At 47.3% G+C, this 20,641-nt stretch overlaps 1 protein-coding gene across 1 annotated transcript in view; it reads right to left on the bottom strand.

Annotated features, from left to right (window-relative positions):
- The window catches only part of Ppp1r14c (protein phosphatase 1 regulatory inhibitor subunit 14C), an 82,833-nt gene that overhangs the window by 21,665 nt on the left and 40,527 nt on the right, over nucleotides 1–20,641 (bottom strand). The window contains exon 2 of the mRNA XM_046427431.2: nucleotides 334–417. Coding sequence (XP_046283387.1) covers nucleotides 334–417 — 84 coding nt within the window. The remainder of the gene's footprint in view (nucleotides 1–333; nucleotides 418–20,641) is intronic.

The raw sequence follows: 20,641 nt of genomic DNA, 5'->3' as shown, positions 1-20,641 counted from the left end.
ATATGCTTGTGGGCGCCACTATCCTCCCTGAAAAATGATCTTTGGAGGTGAAACCAGCCCTCTTCCAATAAAATGAAACTGGAGAAGGTCACACCCAAAAGGTGTTAGAGAGCAGACTACAGTCAAGAGCTGATTTATCATCAGAGATGCAGCTCATGAGGGCGAAGACCCAGCAGTGAAGACCCTGTGCTTCCCTCTCTGCAAAATGCCCCCACCCAAGCCCTGGTACCAATGCCCCCACGGGGCAGATTCAGCTCTGGCAAAGCCTTGGAGACCAAATGGATTCAAACATCTGAGGCTAGAAATATCTTGAATATCTTGAGAGCAGCTTACCTGTAGTTTTAATGCTCTCTCTTCCTCACTGTCTGCATCAAGAAGGTCGTCGATATCGATTTCCACGTCTGGCATTTCTTCTTCCTGTGGGCAAAAATGAAGGCATTTTATTTATGGGAAAATGTATATTGTGCCAAATCAATTTAGTTGAGTTAAATAAATGACTATGTTATCTATGGAAAGGGGATGAGGGGTAAGAAAGGGAAGGAGATACTTCAGGGAAGAGGAGGGGAATGGGAGAGGATAAGAAAGGGGAAGAGGCGATGGGGAAGGAGGGGAAAGAGAAAGGGGGAAAGGAGGGAAGGGAGAAAACCACAGAGGGACGGAGGAAGGGAGGGAGTCAAGAGCTTTAAGAATCACAAAACAAAAAAGTGCTATTCAGAAATGACAATTTTCTACTTGCTAACAGATCATACCTGTGTGCTCAATGGCTGGGCAGGCAGACCACAGACCGGGTGGGAAGAGTTGCAGTTTCCCACCCAGCATCTACCCCTCTCTGCCTACTCAGTCTTTATGAACTGACCCACATGTCCCTTCAGAGCTCGGGGTCTGGGAATACCCCGAGACCCCGTGATACCACCACAGGTTCTGGGTTTATTAGCAATGCCCCAGCCATTTCTGATTTGAAGAGGATGTGTGATCCAACTGAGACCCAGGGAGACTCTGGGAAAGATACTCTTCCTCCAAGAGCACACCCCCCCCCCCGCCAACACACACACACACACACACACACACACACTCCCTGTGAACTGAGCATGGGTTGAGGAAGCACATAGCCCTGGAAACCACGAAGAGAGGCTGGTTCAGGATGAGGCGGAATCCATGCTGGAAAAAGAAGGGAGAAACAACACAAAAAAAGCAGGTTCTGGATAAAATTACCAAGACATCAGGTCAAACTATGCCTGAGTAGGTGAACAAACCCTGCATGTGGCTTTAGCCAGTATGGGTTGAGCAACCAAAGACATCCAGTCCAGAAAAGAGGGCTTTAGAAAGGTGAAAGACTTGGCTAACTTGGAATCTAAACTTATTTTTTCTCTTTTTAATTTGTTCTAATTAGTTATACATGATGTAAAATTCATTTTGACACATAATACATAAATGGAGTATAACTTCTCATTCTCTGTTGTGCACGATGTATGATCACACTGGTTGTGTAGTCAGACATGCACATAGGGTAATAATGTTTGATTCATTCTACTATCTTTCTGTTAATGGTTTGGATGTGAGGTGTCCCCTCAAAAGTTTACATGTGGAACAATTCAAGAAAGTTTGGAGGAGAATGATTGAATCATGGCCTTAACCTAATCACTGAATTGATCCCTAATGAGATTAACTGAGTGGTAACCTGGAGGCAGGTGGGGTGTGGCTGGAGGAAGTGGCTCATTGGGGGTGTGGCTATGTATTCGGAGAATAGAGTCAGTCAGTCTCAGTCCCCCCCCTCCCCCCTAATCTCCATATGAGCTGCTTCCATTTGCCACACTCTTCCACCATGTTGTTCAGCCTCTCTTCAAGCCCTGAGGAATCGATCCAGCCTTCTCTGAAACCTTGAGCCCTCAAACTTTTCCTCCTCTACAGTTATGCTGGTTGGGACATTTAGTCACAGTGGTGAAAATGCTAACTAAAACACGTTCCTACCCCCTTACCACCTTCCGTCCTTTCACTCCACTCTGCTAATCCAAAATACCTCTATTAGAATCTGAACTTCTAACACAAATAGACCTGGGCTCCTTCTCATCTCTTCTGTTACCTAAACCACTGCTATACCTCCCAGATCTTAAAATGTCAAAATAAAGTAGCATGTAAGAGACACCTGTAATTTTGCATTTCATTTTCTATGTGCAGTCACCTGCAGCCCAACTCCTCCCAGCCACTGGGATGGTGGAGCACTATCCTCAGGAGCTGGAGAGAAAGCTGCACACTAGGACACCTGGAAGGCCCCCCACCTGGCTTAGCTACTCCGTGTAAGCTATCTCATCTTGACTTCTGGGGCAAGGCTGACTTTCTGAACTCTTCTTTTCTAAGAAAATGAACTTAGTACTCGACCTGTTATGTGTTTGGTTCCAATACAAAACAAGGACCCAAGCACATTGGAGAAACAGGAATATGACCCCCTACCTCTAGTAACACTAGATTCCAAGGGCAGACCCTTAATGGGCAGGAAAATTCCAGAAACAATCCTTCATTTGAGCCACTAGTGACTTATCCCTGGTCCCATGGAGAATTTCTTTTGAGAGACTTTGTTCGGATATTAAGAATTAACCCACTTGGACACAGTATTTATTATGGATGTGAACATTTCAGGTCTCATCTGCAAGGCTTTACCTGGTGGAAGAAAGATTTTGTATTTTCATATCTGCACTTAATGATAATTTACCTATTAGTGGAAACTGGTGATCTAGCAGTAGGAAGCTTCAATGTTTTGACAAGAGTCAGCCTGCAAGGTGACCTTTCTCTTGCTAGGACATGGATTCTGGGAATCTGGCAGCTGGGTCAAGGCCAGTTGTGACTCCAGGGCAAGTTATTCTGTATATAAATGATCATTAATGACATATAAATGATATATTAAATGCCAACTGACTTTGATGCATGGATTAAATTAGTTATTTGATATCAAGCCATCAGAATAGTACCTGACACACAGATAAGACAACCAGAGCACTGGTGATTATTTCTAAGGTATTATAAAATAAACTTAAAACACAATCACCTGGTTTCCCAGGATATCAAGGTGAGGGGTATGAATATGACTTTGAGAATAGCTGAGGGTACCTTCCTTGTCCTGGGAACTTCATCTGTATGAGCCAATGTACACAGGCATCCCTGGCCTCTGAATGGATGCTGCTGGACTGCTGTGACTTTGCCGTCCTTCCCTGGATCCAGCCATCTCACACTCACATCCAGCCAGTCAACCTCTCAGACTAATACAAAGCAGCTGTTTCCAATGAGACGTCATTTTTTAACTAGTGTGCCTCCATTAGGGAAGAGGATGCTGGAAGGATCTCAAAGCTACACTTTGTTGCCAGAACACTGGAAACCCCACCCAGGACTTTGGGTATTGCTTTGCTCTACAGGTGCAAGCCTCCCTGGCCACCACCACTGACCCTCCACCATGTTGTTGTTCTCTTGTCCAGATGTTCTTGTGTCCAGCCATCTAATTTTGTGTATATTTGGAATCATGTTGAAAGGAACACTGGTAGGAGAAGAAGAGGAACTTTTAGGAGGACCTCAAATAGAGAGCAGTCCATACAACTTGAAAGTGTACCTTGATAAAGCAGCAGAGCTTTCAAAGGTTGGCCAGAATTTCCAGGGAAAGGACCACTGGGGACACAAACACCAACAAAGAAACTCACTAGATTACAGAAGAACTGACAGCCCAGAAACAGGAACACAGATTGCTGGTGGCAGGCCCCAGCACAGATGAATCACCCTCAGAACAGCCCAGTCCAGTGGAGGGCAAAGGCCATCATGAATCAGACCCTGAAGAAGAGCTGAGCAAATGCTGCATCTGTGTTTTGGAAAGTGCAGCTCAAGATGAATTCAGTTACGTCCACAATACCAGGTAGCTTTAGTAACCACCATATAAGGCCAGAACAGCCCAGCCGGTCTCAGCCAACTGCATTCAAGAAAAGCCAAACAAAATAGACGAATCGGCAAGTCCCAATCTGTGTGACAGTCTACAGAGCCTCCTCCTACCTTCTCCTGCTCTTCCCCTCAACCAGTCCCTTGGTTGGTTCAGTATTTATATTCTGTAGACACAAAGCATACATTATGTCATGGCTTAATGAAAGCAAGCAAAGGAAGCTGGATATAAAACCTGTTGAAGGAACTGCAGCCAAGAGGAGCTTGGTGTCTACCATTCTTAAAGGGAGTGAAAGAATAGTACGTTCCCAATGCTCTCCTCAGAACAGCACAGCCACACGGTTCCTGCAAACTTTACTGACACACTTTTGATGACACTTGGTCAAATGGCTTTCACTGTGAGTCAGCCAGATGTCCTTTCATTAGGACCGCACAGGGCTCTCTGTTAAAGGTACTGTGTTTGACCTATCTCCCCAACCCTCGAGATCTGGGCTGTCCCTATGGCAACCACATGTGGTACTTAAACTTAAATTCATAACAATGATGACTTCCATTCTCACTCACACCAGCCACATGCACCAAACAGCTACTGCACTAAAAAGCACAGACTTAGAACACTTTTTGTCATCATAGAAGGTTCCACTGGACAGCGCTGACCTACAGTCCACTAGCTCTCTGGCCTAGAATTAGGAAGCAAAGCCCCTTTTCCCTCTCTAAAGGGCCTGACAGAAGGCAAGGAACCTGGTATCTCAAGGTCACTCCTACCACCCAAGGGCATGTGGCTGGGAAACCCTGGGCAAGCTGAAGCAAGCAGAGTGCTCATGGAGTAATCATGGCCCTCATTAGGCATCAACACTTTCCACCCATCTGTGAGTCTCTCCTTTCTCAATCAGATTCTTCAGGCCTGGGAGGGGAAAGAGCTCAACGTGCTTGCCAGGAGCACAGAGCAGGGTGTTCCCGCTGCTGCTGGAGATTCTGCATCCAGGGAGAGTCTCCTCAGCCCCATGTTCCAAATATTAATTAATGCTAGAGCAGTAGGACGGAAATTCCTTAGTGACAGGCCAAACCCTTACAAGGGAGTGAAGACACCCACAGCCACCCACCACAGTGTACCAGGGTTTGGTTGCATTTGGATATTTGCCTCACATTAAAGATGTCTCCCCAAACAGTGGCTGTGGTGACAAGAAGTGAAACAGTGGTCTTCAGAGTCACTGGGGGAGGTTACCAGCTAACACAGTTCCTCATCAGTCAGGGGCCCTCCTGGTGATACTGATGAATCCCCATTGAGAAGCAGCGGCAGAGTGGCGGCCTGCGCAAGCTGGAGTGTGGGCTGTGGGCACCAGCGGCTGGCGTGGGCCCGAAGCCTGGTAAGCCAGAGCTGAGGTGAACCAGGAGGGCCCCACCCTGACTGGTGAGTGGTGAGGAGACGGAAGTGAGGGCAGATCCTGACAGAGATTGAAGGGAAGTTCACACTGGGCTAACCAAAACCACTGGCACTTTCTGAGTCCTGATGAGCCTAAATTTGAACCCACAGCATGCTGGTACTTTTCCAGAACCATATTTTGATTAGCAAAATATGAACAATAGCATTGACCCAAGAGCAATATAAACCCCTAAACTTACACATTCAAGTGGCAACCCTTATAAGGTCCCTTATGTGAGAACTCTCTCTCTCTCTCTTCTTCTCACTTGAATAAATTCTACTCTTTTACACTCACTCTTCCTTGTCTGTGAATTTCATTCTTCCAATTCAGGAGATAAGAACCTGAAAGAAGAAATGGGCAGTCTAAGCTGTTGGGGGTGAGATGCTGGGGTCTGCTGTGACCCTGGAGGACACAGCCTGCCATTGAGAGCTGTGAGGACCCTCAGAGCTGAGGCTGGCAGGCTGTGATTAGCTGCTAACACTAGAATGGGTTTTCCCTGCGGCAAAAGCCTGTAACTTGTGCAGACCCCATTTGCCAGCAGAAGTGGAGAGCCAAGTTTCATCTCAACTCCAGTCTCACTGCAACACGAGGCCTGTGATCATCTCCATCATCTATCTGGTCCTGCCTCCCTTGAGAACCCGCTCTGCCCCAGGCATTGGGTGTGAGACACTGTGAGGCCCTGGGCCTGGGGTACAGGCAGTAGAAGCACAAACTCCAATAAACAAAATAACAAACAATGGCACCAAAAGCCACTGAGCTTTAGTGATTCAGCGAGAGAGAAGACTTCCACCTGGGGCAGGCAGGGAGGTTTCATGGGGGAAGCGGGGAGGTGGGTCAGCTTGTGGAATGACAGACTTAGAGGGGGAGGGAGCATATACACAAGAGGCAAATGGTGCACAGGCAGCCAAAATACAAGGTTTATTCTGAGTATTGAGTGTAGAAAGATCCACAAGCTAATATTAATGTATGGAGTCCAGACAGATGACACAAATGGACCACATGGGGGTGATATAAGGAGTGGTGGAGAGTGTGGCACGCTGGAGGAATATGGCCCAAGGAAAGGCAGTGGGGAACACTTCACTCCTACCTTCTGTTGCCTTTTGGGGATGTGTGCTCAGTACTGCCAGATTTTCCAAGCTCTCAGGGAAGGCCCAAAATAGATATTTTCAGTATATAAAAAAAAAATCTCCATTTTTAAAAACTGGCTAACAATTCCTTAAAAGATTGTGTAGGACAAACAAAATGCATCAGCTTACAGGCTGCCAGTTTCCCCCATCCTGTAGGGATTGTAGTCACTGAGCTCCGGAAGGAAAGAACAGAGCAAAGAGCTGGCCTTGACGCAGGCCCAAGGTGAGAGGCAGAGGGGGCCGAGATGCAGCCACCAGGCCAAAGTACGAGCCATGAAAAGAATGAGCAGAAGATTTTAAAACAGCAATAAACAGGGAGGGAAAAACAGGTGCAAAGTGGGGATAACCTGGATGTTGGATGAAGAGAAGGAAAAAGTAAAGAGAAGATGCAGGTTCTGAGCCTGAGAGGTGTTGGAGAAAATGGCAATGACAAGGACACAGGACCTGGTGGACATTCATAAGCCAACCAACAGTTCAGAAGTCAGCCACTTCCAGCCCCACCCCAACTCCTAGGCAGAAGCAGGGTGACCACGCTGCCCTGCACAGGGATACACTGCAGCGTAGAGTGCCAGGTGCACAGCCTGGGCAGGCAGAGCAGATCAGGCCCTGGAACTGAGGCAGAGTCCCCAACACAGCTGGCCTGCAGTGGAGACGCACATCTGCACACACACGACCATACGTGACTCCCGCCACACCATGCACAGGCTCACACACACTCTCACACACACACACACACACACTTCCAACTAACCAGAAGATCGACACTGAGCCCTGGCAGGTGTCATGTGAGCTTTTATAAAATGAAACACTCACCCTGGTCTCGCGGTGAGCGGTGGGCAGGACTACTCAGGCTGAAACTCAGCTTGAAAATGGATCATGTCTTTCAAGCCCCATCAACACAGCTTAACAGCAGTTCTCAACAGTGATCTCAAACTAGGGATGGTAGAGCACCGTGGGATTCCACCGCTGTGCAAGGTGGCAGCTGGCAAACGGGCAGCAGGAGGAGGCGGCGATGGGGAGTGGCATGCACCAGCTCCTATGGCCTGTCCAAACATTCTCCAAGAATAGCCAAAGCCTCTGCTGGCTCACCTTTCTCTAAGCCTTCCAGGAGAAAGCAGGCAGAGGAAGCCTGAAATAAGAACTGAACCCTTATATGAGCTCACTATGATAATATTGACACTTGGTGTTTCATTTTAATGATAATTCCAAAAAAATTCCTGTACACAAACATATTCTCAGAATGCTCTGTGTGGGCATCCTACGACCAACTCCGGCTGGGCCCACTCTGTGTCTACACATTCACATGAAGCAGAATTATGTCAGTTGTCATGAGCTAATGAGAAAAAGGCCACAGGGCAGATTTAATATATAAATTTAATATATATAAGTGACTCATTCACACCATCGAAGCCAGAAGTTGTCCTTCAAAAGACACTGAGCTGCAAGCAATCTGTACTTAATCCCTGTTACAAAAGGAATAAAGTCAGCTATCACAGTAAATTAATGGTGTGCATTTCAGTCTCATGGATTGTATTTTGCATTTAATTTGCAGTCCTGATGTGATTTTATAGTTGGAAGAACCATAAACATAAGGTTTATACCTGGCTTTAAGTGATACATATTCAAATAATATTGTAATATTAAACATAGAAATCAGCCCTGGCATCTGCAATAAATTATCTCCACTTAAAAAGAGGCCGAACCTATTTATGGCACATCATGGCAGAATATCAGAACATCAGGGGTGGAGGCAAGATCATGGAAGCTCTCAGGAGAAAAGCAGGTCACACACAGAAGGATAGAATTCAGGACAGAATTGAGCCCCAAGGCTTCCCAACAGCAACATTAAGTGCTCAAAGCCAGGAACAATGTCTTAGTCTGTTTTCTGTTGCTATGACAAATTGTATGAGGCTGAATGGTTTGTAAAGAAAAGAGGTGTATTTAGCTCACAGTTCTGAAGGTATAAGAGCATGGCACCAGCAGGCCCTGGTAAGGATCCTATTGAGGCCTCATTGTGATGGCATCCCATGGTGAGATATGTGTGAGAGGTCTCATTGCAAGATAGAAAGCAAGAGGCCAGGGAGGGACCAGGCTCCCTCTTTTGTAGCAAGTTGTTCTCTCAGGAACTGATCCACTCCTGTGAGACCCAACCCACTTTGCAAGCCTGATATTAATCTGTTCATGAGGGTGGAACCCCAGTGACTTAATTGTATTCCACCCCTTAAAGGTTCTACCACCTCAACAGTGACATGCTGGGGACCCAGCTGCCAGCTCATAAACTTGAGGGATAAGCCATATCCAATCCATAGCAAGCAATGATTCCAGAATCCTAAAGAGAAATGGTTTCCAGCCCTGATATCTACTTCCTCCTAAACTGTCAATCAAAAGAATGAAAATGGCCAAATTTTGTGTTGTGTATGTGTTCATAAATCATAATGAATCCCACTATTATGTAGAACTAAATGCAACAATTTACAAAAGTAAGAAGAAAAACCATAGACATTTTGGCACACTGGGTCTTCTGTCTTCATATTTTATCTCCAATTTTGGGAAAAAGCACTCCAGCAAAACAAAGAAACTAAGGCACTCACCTCGATTGTGGCTCATGAGGAACAGAGGGTGCTTAATGAAATCAAGACTGAGGCTTAGAGAGCCAGCAGCTAAACAGGAGGGGTGTGGAGGAGCCTGATGTGGGCACAGAGGCCAGCGCCTGGCAGGCACACATCTGCACAGGCAGCCCAGCCACCTAGGGCCCAGGGCAGGAAGGCCTAACAGAACTAACCTGGGTGAACAAGTGTACACTGACTCAGTTTGAAGCCACATGACCAGTATTTCCCTTATACATGCTTGTTTTAAAATTAAATAACCCACAATGGCTGAAATTTGCTCTGAGCCAAAGAGCGAAATCCCCCAACTCCTCCTTTGAAAATATCAAAACAGCCCAACTGAACTTGACTCTGTAGTAAAGCAAAAGGATGTTTTCAATAATATTCCAGGAATTGCAGTTCTTGCTACTCAGGAGACAGGTCTTGGCCCACCTTCATCCCCTGCACCCCACAGCTCGGGGTCACTGCCAGAGCATTCGAGGCATACACAAGTGACCACTGCAGCAGAAAGGAGAAGCAGCATGGGCACATGCCATCCAGCACCTGGTGCAGAACGCCTCCCTTCCCTCCTGCCCGAGACACAGTAGGACACGGTGAGCAAGAGCAGGCTTATTGTTCAAACACACTGGAACATGTTCTAAGTTTCTGAGGGTTCACAGGCTTTATTTAGCACTTCCAGTATTATTAACCAATGTCTTGTGACACACCCGCATGTCACCTGTGGTCTCAAATGGCTCATGAGGCCACTTCATTGTGGGGTAGAAGGACCCCAGAGAGTCCACCTGAACAAAGCACAGCATGAGTGCCAACTGACCAAACCTCAGTCTTCCCTCCTCTGCACAGGCTGCCCTGCTTCCAGCAGAAGTGAGGCCCCTCCAGTCAGGGCCAGGTAGGGCGTGCCCCAAGCATGGGGTATGGAGAGAGCCAGGCCCAGGTGTCTTCCATCTCCAACCTGTGTGAGCTGGGGTGAGCTCTCCTGTTCATCTAATGCTCAGGGCTGGATGAGGAGCTGGCATGATCGTGCCCAGTCACACAGTGCAAATGTAACACATGCCAATATGACCTTAGCAGGTACCCAGTTGAATGGGCACCTCTGATTAGCTGATTCTTCTTATAAAAAAATAAATAAAGGGGATTTGGGTTGTGGCTCAGTGGCAGAGCATTTGTCTCACACATGTGAGACAATGGTTTCCATCCTCAGTGCCACATTAAAATAAACAAAATAAAGATATTGTGTCCATGTATAATTAAAATTTAAATTTTTTTAAATAAAATAAAGGAAGATAATGAATGTCAACACAAGTGTCTCTTCCAGAGAACCTTTCACTGCTGATGTCTGAAAATTGCAAGTGAAGACCTAAGACATTTCCAACTTATTCAAAACCACAGGATTAAAAGGAAAAAATGAGAGAGAGAAGAAAATGTAAGCAAAAATCCCCAGGTGCAGAGCTTTCTGGAAACAATAACACTTGTCTTTGCCTAGGAACACTAAATGTGCACAGCTGGTCGTCATTAACAATGCCAAAGTGACAAGAACATCAGGAAGTTGTTCCATATAAGGTCTTTGAGAATAAGTTTTAACTAAGACAGTTTGGCAAGGACAATGAGAGCATCCAATGGCTCTGGATACAGGGGACAGAAGGCCACCATCCTCATGCCCACTGTGCCTGCCCTCAGGACCCCAGCTCTCCACAGCAGCACTTGCATGGGAATACCCAAGGGACACAAGCAGCTCAGGGACACAGATATCAAGACACACATCCTGAGAAGACAGCACCCTCCCCCTCACTCAGGAGGCGCTAGGCAGCTCACGGAAATGGACAAAGACAAGCCACCAGTAGCTTAAACTGGTGTTGGGCCACAGTCAATGGCAAAGGACAGGGGGCGGGGGGATAAAGACATGTTCCAAAACCAAGGGCTGGTGTCACCCAAGGAGAGAATGAGGCAGCGACAGCCTTTCCTGTCCCTAGGAAGGCACATCTCCTGCACTGGAAGCTCTGTCCTGCTTCCCAGTGATTTAGGGATGGGGCCTGAACTGAAAGAAGATGATCCATAACCTCTTCTTAGTGAGACTGCATAAGGGCAGGCCAGAATTCTCTTAGGCTAGGAACCCTCAAATGACCCCACTGTCACACAAAGACAATGGGAAGAAGCCTGTTACAGCCCACTCCTTCGAGAAGATGGCTACTTATTCTACCAAATCTAGGCCACAAGGGTGCCGGCCAATATATACTCTGATCCTGGTGGTCCTGGCACCAAGCATGATCCCCTCTTTCTCCTCTCTCTCATGTGATATGAGGGAGCTAAAGAAAGGAACTTTCCAGCAATTCCTCATGCTCATGCAGAACAGCCCAAGGCTGTGGAACAGAGAGAACTAAGCCATCCAACGGCGCTTCTGCAGTGTTGGGTTTCCTAACACCAAACACTAAATCCAGTGATTGGCAGGTGCGCAGAGGAGTTAAGACTGAGAAGATTATGGGGAAAAGCCATTTGGAGGAGATTGAAAGGAAACTGAACCCCATCCAGAGGCTCCAGGTGGCAAGGAGACACCCTGCACTTTCCAGTTTTAAATGACTATTGTCAAAATGAACTTTCAAGCTGCAAAAAGCCACAGAGGAACCTTAAATGCAAATATGGAAAGGCTTTCTCTGTCTGGTGACAACTACAAGACCTTCTGAAAAGGACAAGGCTGTGGAAGTCATCAAAAGACCATCACAGTGGTTGCCAGGGGCTGGTGGGGCAGGAGGAGCATGGGATGTACGCTGGGAGATCTTGTAGGTAGACGCTAGTCATCATACACCTGTCAAACCCAACCAGAGGGTCACACACACACTCAGAGAATGTATAAGACCAACGGTGGACCCAAGGGAAACCTTACACCTCAGCTGATAATATGGGTCAAGACTGGCTCCTCCATGCAACAAGTGCCCCTAATGCAAGGTGTTCAGAAAAGGGGACACTGGAAGGGCATGGAGTGGGAACAAGTAGATGAGAATTCTTTGTACGTCCTGCCCGATGTTTCTGTAACTTAAAACATCTAAAAAATCAAGTTTGTAAATTGGAAAAAGAAAAAACATGACTTCAGGGATGGTGACAGCACATGGGAACAGGGGATGCCAATTCCACTGGGCAGCTTGTTATAATATCTGGACTTGTAAAAGGTCTCAGGCGATTCAGACAATGACATTCAGCCAAGAAGCCGACCTAGCCCTCCTCACCATGTTCAGCTGTACCTCCAAACCAGAGCAAGTTGTGGGAGGTGCCGTGGGGCACTGCATTAGTGAGAAAGGAGTCGCTGAGCCACCCAGAGTCTGCTCTGCCAAAAGGGGGACCCCCCACTCCATGCTGAGAGGAGAGAGGGTCACAGCCAGCAAGACAAGAGCCTGGCCAAACCTCAGAACAGAGCGGGTTTTGAATGAGGCAGACAAGGCCAAGTCAGGAGAGCATGGAGCAGGGAGCTGGGCTCCATCTGAGAAGAGCTGCCAGGGTCAGACTCTGCTCTTCTGTGCCTGTGTGGCAGTCGGGCCTAGGGAGGGACAGAGGGAGGCACGCAGACTTCATGCTGGCAAGCCTTAGGCTGTTCTGCATGAGCATGAGGAACTGATGGAAAGTTCCTCTCTTTACGGCCCTCACACCACATGGCAGGGAGGGAAAAGGGACTCATGCTTGGTGCCAGGACCACCAGAATCAGAGTACGGGGCCCTGGCACTTTAACCCACTGCTTTGAGTCAAATTCCATTGTTAAAGTGAGAGGGTGACACCTGGATGTGAAATGAGCAGATGGAGGGGCACACTCATTGTAAATAACTGGCATGGCCATTTCAAGGTCACAAGTGTGCCCTACACAGGCAGTGGTATGTGGAGGCCTGAGTGGGGGTTGTGTAATGGGATAGTAAGGATTGGCACTGAATGGAAAGGAGCCTTCTGCCTTCTGCCATGTGAGCATGCATCACATCAGAAGTGTGACTCTTCATAGTGCCCTGACCCCTTCCACCATCTGATCAACACCATCAGTTCTGAATCTCAGTGTCCCCAAGTCTGTGCTTTTTACCACCTGCCCTGTCCCCAGGGAAGACAAAACACTCCCTGCCTAAGCTACTGCAGGGACCTCCTGACTAGCTCCTGTGCGTCCTCTCCCATTCCTCCTCCAACCCCATTTTCACTCTGTAACCAAAGTAGCACCTTCAAAAACACAAATCTGTCATTCTGCTGAGAACATTTGGATGGCCTCCCAGTGCTCCTAAGACCAAAATTCTAACCATCCTGTGCAAGGCCTAGGGTGTTGGGTTTCCGGGCTCCTTTCCATTCAGTGCCACTCCTTCCTATCCCATGACACAGCCCCCACCTAGGCCTCCACATACCACGTGGCAGGCAGGGGAAAGAGGGGCTCATGCTTGGCACAAGGGTGGAATGCTGTTCTCATTATCCACCTCAGCTATCACGTCCTACGGCAAAACGTCCCTGGTCATCCTGGTGACAAGGTCAACCTCCCACCCCTTGAAGCTTGCTCCGTAGCACTGTGTCCCTCATTGCACTTACTGCACGGTTACAATTTGACATTGTCCTGTCCCCTCTCTGTACTGTTAGCCCATAGAGCAGCGCTCTGCACGGTGCCAGGCACACAGCCAGCCCTTGGTAGGCATTTTTTCAATGAAAGGACAAGCAGCTCCCTGAGGTGGACATTGCCATCATCTCTATTCATAGATAGGAGGTCTGAATGTGTTGTCCCCTGGGGCTGACAGCTTGGTTTCACACCTAGGCAACCTGACCCCAAAATGGATAGCCCCGGCGGCTCGTGCCATGACCATTCAGGGCGCAGCGCAGCGCAGCTGAGGAAAAGCGTTCTCCTCTCTGATTTCAGGGACCTTCGAAGCAGCAAGAAACAGCAGAGCCTTCAGCCTGCAGCCCGAGAGGCCTCCCAGGCCACGCTGCGGCTCCAGCCCCCGTGTGTGGGAAGTGGGGAGACACCCTCAGACACCTAGAACCTGGGGCCTCCATGGAGACCTGGAGGAGGACAACCCTTTTGAGACATTCAAGGTTCCACAGCCCCTTGTAAGACATGAACAGACTCGGGGTCAGCGGAGACCTGGGAGAAGCGCGAGTGAGGAAGGGCTGATCGTCTCTGCAACATGAGAACCCGCAGCTGAAGGCCCAGGCTTAGCCTGTTACAAATCCAGTAGAGGTGGTGGCTCTGGCTGTTGTTGTGCTCTGGGCCTGTCACAGGGGAGGCCACATCCACACCTGAGAGGAGTGTCCAAAGGGAAGGACAGCCAGAGGCTGGGCTGAGAGACGAGTCAGAGGGTGACTCCACTACCTCGGCTCAGCAGAGGAAAGGGAAGCACTCCCAGAGTGCCACCTGGGCCTGGGGAGGCTGACTTAGTGAAAAGAGTGACCCTCAATCTGCAGACTTGGTGACAGCATTCAGTGAAGATTATCGGGAAGGAAGAGGCAACGGCCCCATAGAGGCAAGTAACGAAGGCCCTGGCACCAAAGGGGTAGCCATGACAACTGCCAGCCTCTGGGGGACAAGAGAGTTAATTTAAGATCACAGGAGCTTAAATACTTAATATTAAATTGAATACTTAAATACTTCAGAAACTTAATTGGTTTTTAATTGTTTATCTGTAGTAACATTTATTTATATGTTTGTTTCTTTGCTTGTTTTGGTTCTCCTGTAAAAGTACTCCACTGGTATTTACCATGCTGCTGAAAGTTTGAAATTGACCTCAAGATAATTGTACAGTGTACCTGGTGGACTAAATAAAGCAGCACAAAAAAAATCAAAGTGTGGAAAATCTCACGTCAAAAATAAAAGTTAGGTGAAAATGAGCCACTTGAAAAATATCTTCCCAGAGCACATCTGTCTTTGTCCATTTGTGCCATTATTATGCAATACCATAGACTAATGGAAAAAGAATTTGTTCTCACCGTTCTGGAGGCTGAGAAGTCCAAGGCACTAAGGTTCTAGCAGGTTCAGCATCTGGTGAGGGCACCATCACACTGCCAAGGCGGCCCCCTGTGACGGTGCCCACCCCAGGGGAGGAGTGATGCATGCTCACATGGCAGAAGGCAGAAGGGAAAGCAGGCCCAACACTGCACACTGCACGAAGCCCCTTTAATAAGAGCCTTGATCCCTCTCATGATGGAGGAGCACCCATGGCCCAAGCTCCTCTTAAAAATCCACCTCTTAATCATATCTCATTGGCCATCCAGTCTCAACACCTGAATTTTAGAGAAACACATGGGAACCATACCAACACCTCCGCAGAGAGCCTGCAGTGCTCTTTTTCAAGTCATGACTCATGGAAAACCTGCCTCAGAATCCCCCTGTGAATGTTTAGAAATGCAGATACCTGGGAACCCATCTCAAAGTCAATGAAACCTAAGATCTGAGGCAACCAGGAGAGGCCACCATGAAGATCCACCGGCGTTAGCATTTGAGAACAAGAGGGTTTCAGTTCCTTTTAAATAAGAGAAACCATTCCATTGCAGATGATAACAAGGAAAAAAAAAAGGGGAAAGCCACCACTCCTGAATGGTCACTGATCTCCATGCCCCTTTTAGAGGAAATACTCATTTGTGCTATGCCAGTCTGCTCACTTGAGGCTGGGCACCGTGTAGGTGCTGGGGATTCAAAGATCAGCAAGATGCAAGACCCATGCCTACAGTTTGTGCAGGGTGGGGGCAAAAACACACTGAAAGCAAAGAGAGAGGCAGATGGCGGCTGCCTGAGGAAACCCTGCCCCTTGGCCAGGAAGCGAAGCTCAGTAGTGTGAGGGGCAGCAGGGCTGCCTGGTCTCCATGAGGGACTTGCCACTCTGCCACTGCTAGTCTTGGCTTCTCCTGAGACCCTCTGTGAACAGATGGCATTGCGGAGGCCCCCTTAGTGTTTCTCAGCCCCCATTGGCACCTCCATTTGGAAAATGAGTCAAGAAGAGCATCTTCCACAATTTTTGCAACCATGTAGGCCTTCACCCCAGCGCGAGGCAGGCTGGGTGAAGTGTTGGCAAGAGGCCGCTCCAGCAGGGGGCCCACCCGTTCACACCCACACCCAGCAGGGGCTCTCCTCTCCTCTCCGTGGGCAGGGATCACCTGACAACCATGCAGCCAGGGCAGGGGCATACAGGGTCAGACCGCCTGGTCCTCCTCCTCCCTGACTGTGGCAGGTGGGGGACACATGTCACACCAGATTGCCTCCACACTGGAAACACAAGCATCTTCTTTCACCCTGCTTCAGCCACCTGCATGCCCACCACCAGGCATCCTCTGACGGTATGGAAATCAGCAATTTTCAGCCTCAAACTCAGCCCATCAGCTTGTGGGCCTAATTCACGGACCCCAGGCAGGCAGTGAACATTCAGTTCAATTCATGTAGGACAAGGTCCCCTGGAGACAGCAGTTTGGGGCCATCTTCTGGGAGTGACTGTTGGAGGTTAGAGGCCCATGGTTTAACTTCTAGACACACAACAGAAGCTAGAAAGTCAGGATGCTCCTGTGCGCTGGGCCTGAGGCTGAGCCTCTCACACAGGGCTCCTCACCAGCTCTTTCCTCCCCCACGGACTCCTTTACCTTCCACCTCTCGAAGGCAGAGGAAGACAAGGGCAGCTGACAATCCTGTGACCCTTCCACAGCCCTCCAGTCATCCCCTGAGGTTGCATATCAGGTAGCTGAAGGGGTGAAGCAAGCGGCAGAAGGTCAAGCCTAAGTAGGTGAAGGGCAGAAGGTGAAGTCTATGGGGTAAGTGGGAGCATGAGGCCCTTCTTCAAAACTGGGACACGCTCGTCTTTCTTCCACAGGTGCTGCAGGAACTGATGAGGACAGTTTCACCTTTACAGCTTAGACTGCAGGCAACCAACCAGCAATCACACTCCAATAATTTCAGAAACCACATTTTGTCCTTTGGATTCAGTCACAAAGTACGTTTCGACTACAGAGGCAGCGAGTTTTCATCTCCCCCACATCTTCTCCTTTTGCTACCAAAACAGACACCCCAAGCACACACGAGCAAAGGCAGATGGAAAGAGAGAAAGGGATGCCATGCTTTAATTTTAATAAACCAATGGACTCTGCGTTTATTTTACAAAGGAAAAAATGGTGGTAAAATTTAGGGGATAAAGTCTATGCTGATCTATGTTTTGATTCAGAGAAAGAGGGGTCACATGGTGAAATCTTTCCCTGGAGCTTTGTTTATTTTTCTCCTGGGCAGGGAACACTTTGGATTGATGACAAGTTCAAAACAACCTTGCTGATTGAAAAAAAAAGGCTTGAAACAAAAATTAGATCCAAAAATCTGATGCTTTGCTGCTCCCACTCCTGCCAAATATTGACACAAATGAAAGGAGAAAACAAATGTCCCACGCCTGGTGGGTGCTCCATAATGATCTGTGGAGTGACTGACTGATTTACTTTGAGTCCCATGGCTCTTCACACTAGCAAGCTTGCTCCATTGTCTCAAAGCAAGCAGTGCTCAAGATTTATGGCTGCCCAGTTGCCCCCAATGACCATAAATCCTTGCTTGCTTCTAGGCTGTTCCAGGCGGCCCAGCTAGTAAATGAACAGGCGTAACCAGGGTCTACTGTCATGAGTTCTTCTAAGGAGAGTGTGCGTTCCTGCTTAGAAAGGGGAGGGGTCAATGAGGACCACAGTTCTCCCTGTCACAGGAAAGGGGTACCCTAGTTCTGTACTCTCTGAGACACGTTCGTCAGCCTATATATAGAGTGGCCAGGCTGAAGAGCCTTGGATCTTTGATCCTTGGGTCCTTCCTGAGAACTCCCAGAGGCAGTCACCATCGGGAGATGGGGTGAAGGCCATTCAGGATGATCACTGCCCATGACCATGACCTGACACTATGTCAACACCAGGAATTTCTGTTCCTATAGTCTCCACAGCTCTGTGGTCATTTGCATGTTCAAACGTATCTTAAATGGGTCTGGTGTTCCAATTTGGGGGGATGAGAAAGTTCTGGGGATAGATGATGGGGATGGTTGCACTAAAATGTGAATGTGCTGAGCACATATTTTAAATGATATGAATACTTAAAAATGGCTAACATGGTGGCTATGGTGTGCACACTTGTGATCCCTGTGACTCCGGAGCATTGCAAGATGGAGGCCAGCCTCTACAACTTAGCAAGATCCTATCTCAAAATAAAAAAAAATAAAAGAGGTGGTAGGATTGTAGCTCAGTGGCAAAGCAACCCTGGGTTCAATCCCCACCATACAAGCATACACATAAAAAGACTAAAACAGTACATTTTATATTATGTATATTTTAGAACAATAAAAATAAAAATAAACTACAAGATATATGAAAATTGTCTCAATCAGCAATAAGAACAATCTTCAAGGACAGGGACTGTTTCATCTATTTTTGAAACTCTCACACCTAGCACAGTAGCCAGGCCCCTCCCTAGCATAATTTTTGTTCTGATTAAAAAAAAATAATAAAGCTCTCTCTCAAGTAAGATGCTTAGGCCTGGAAATTCCATTGAACATCTTTTCTGGAATGTTCAAGTTAAGAAAGAGTGTGACCCAGAGAATTACATGGGTACTTCACTTCTTCTAGAAATTGGCCCAGAATTGGAGACAAGCTGATCACACAGTTGATAAAAGGGGCGGGGAGAAGGTAATAACTAGTAACCAATCTAAATATGTAAGTAAAGAAAGTATAATAGGAAAGTGGACATACATTGTTTTTATCACTCCTGGCTTTTTAATGGACTCATCCAGACAGAGAGACTTCAGGATTAACTGTCATATTTATGAGCTGGCTCCATCTGACCTTTAAAATGTGTCAATAACTGTATCCAACATGTGTATATTAAAGAAGCAGACTTCCTCTGCACTCTCTGAGATGCTAGACAAATAGCAAACATCCACCACCAGGCAATTCAAATAAACAAAACAGAAGCTTTAACTATGTAACAAATTTTAAGAGCCTCTTACTTTTACAGCAGACCAAGGAGGCATTTTATCAGGTTCATGAAGGACAGAGTTGCTTGTGCCAAAGACAAGAGGAAGGTAGCAGGGGGCCAAGGAGGTGGGGAAAATTGTAAAATATTTTAAATGAAACACTATTTCATCATTGTAAAGGGACATTTTAAAAACATCCTAGGGTCATAAATGTTTGGTTAGTAAACAATCAAAGAGTTCTTCCTTTAATTAATGGAAAAGAACAACTTATAATTGACCCACAAATCATAGCAGAACATAATTTGGTTCTCTCCACTAAATTACACACACCACTTGAAGCCCATCTTGCTTACAATGTCATTTTGAATGCACTCTCCAGAGAGAAACAGGAGTTTGCTCTACGAAGAGAATTCTTGGCTCAAACTGTTTCCAAGTCCTCAAAATGGTTTTGAATTAGTTGAATAGTCATTTCTATGGGGGATGTAATAGAAAAGGGAGATGGATTTTGAGATTAAAAAAAAAAAAGATTAATTAAAAAAAAAAAAGCCCTCATCAGGCATTCGGTAATGCCTCCTGAAGAAACAGATGAGAGCCAGGGGCAGGAGGCTGCTCTGGAGCCTCATCCCATGAACGGCAGTGAAAGGAAATGGGGAAGGAGGTGTTGCCAGGAACAGCTGTTCAAAATCCAGAGGGAGGGCCTGGCAAGGACATCCCAGATGTTGTGAGCACCCCTGCAAAGGCTGTGGAGCACCGCCGCCCCAGATGCACATCTCTCTCATCCTCCCTCCCGAGCCCTCCTGACAGCACGTGAGTCCTTCTAACCTTTTCACCTCCTATCTCTTGACCTTTAGTCTCTGTATTCTTCAGCTTCCTAACCTCCCACCTGTACCTGAAAATCCTTTTGAAAATGTAGCCTTTTTAAGACAGCTTCCCCAATTCTAGCAAAACAAGTGTACTTTTTTCTTTCTTTTTTGTTTTCTTACTTTTCTGAATAGCTCGGCATTTGGAGACCACTGACATAGCCAGCCTTCTGCTGAAACAGTCATTTCTGAGATTTCCCCACATTCTGAGACACTTTTCCTTTGTAAACACTGATGCTTGGGTCCACTCTCTGGAGATGAGGATAAAATCCTGGAGTACCTGTTAAGACTCCTGGACAATTCCCATCAGCAGCAGCTTTGGGGACACTAGACCTGGTACCCCTGAGCTGCTTCTTTCTATGAATCACAGCCTGGCCCATATCTGCCAGGGGAACGCTATAGAAACGGTTTTTGCTTTGTAACCAAACAAGAGATTAAGATGAAAACTGGAGAGAGAGAGAGAGAGAGAGAGAGAGAGAGAGAGAGAGAGAGAGAGAGCGCTGATCACTCAGAATATTCTAGAGTCAATCTCCCTTCAAGCAGCTGACGACCAGTGTACAACTATGCTCTGGTTGTTCATCCTCAAGTACAGTAGAGTCATCCGGCCAGGACTAGGAAATGAGGAAATACCTGCTTGAACTGCCAGCAGCAGGTCAAGTCCACAAATCTGCAGCAGCCAAACCTCTACTATGGAATTTCTATGCTTTGTGAGGACCCCCAGAGGCCATCCAATAGCACCCTTCTAGGGAGATTCTGTACTTCAAGAAGACTTGGAAACAAACAAAACCAAGGTGTTCATTC

Source organism: Marmota monax, unplaced genomic scaffold (genome assembly GCF_021218885.2).
Source record: "Marmota monax isolate L192 unplaced genomic scaffold, Marmota_monax_Labrador192_F-V1.1 WCK01_AAM20220418_F8-fsc00114, whole genome shotgun sequence".
Taxonomy (NCBI): domain Eukaryota; kingdom Metazoa; phylum Chordata; class Mammalia; order Rodentia; family Sciuridae; genus Marmota; species Marmota monax.
Note: the sequence above shows the minus strand (reverse complement) of the source record. Positions and strands in the feature narration are given on the sequence as shown.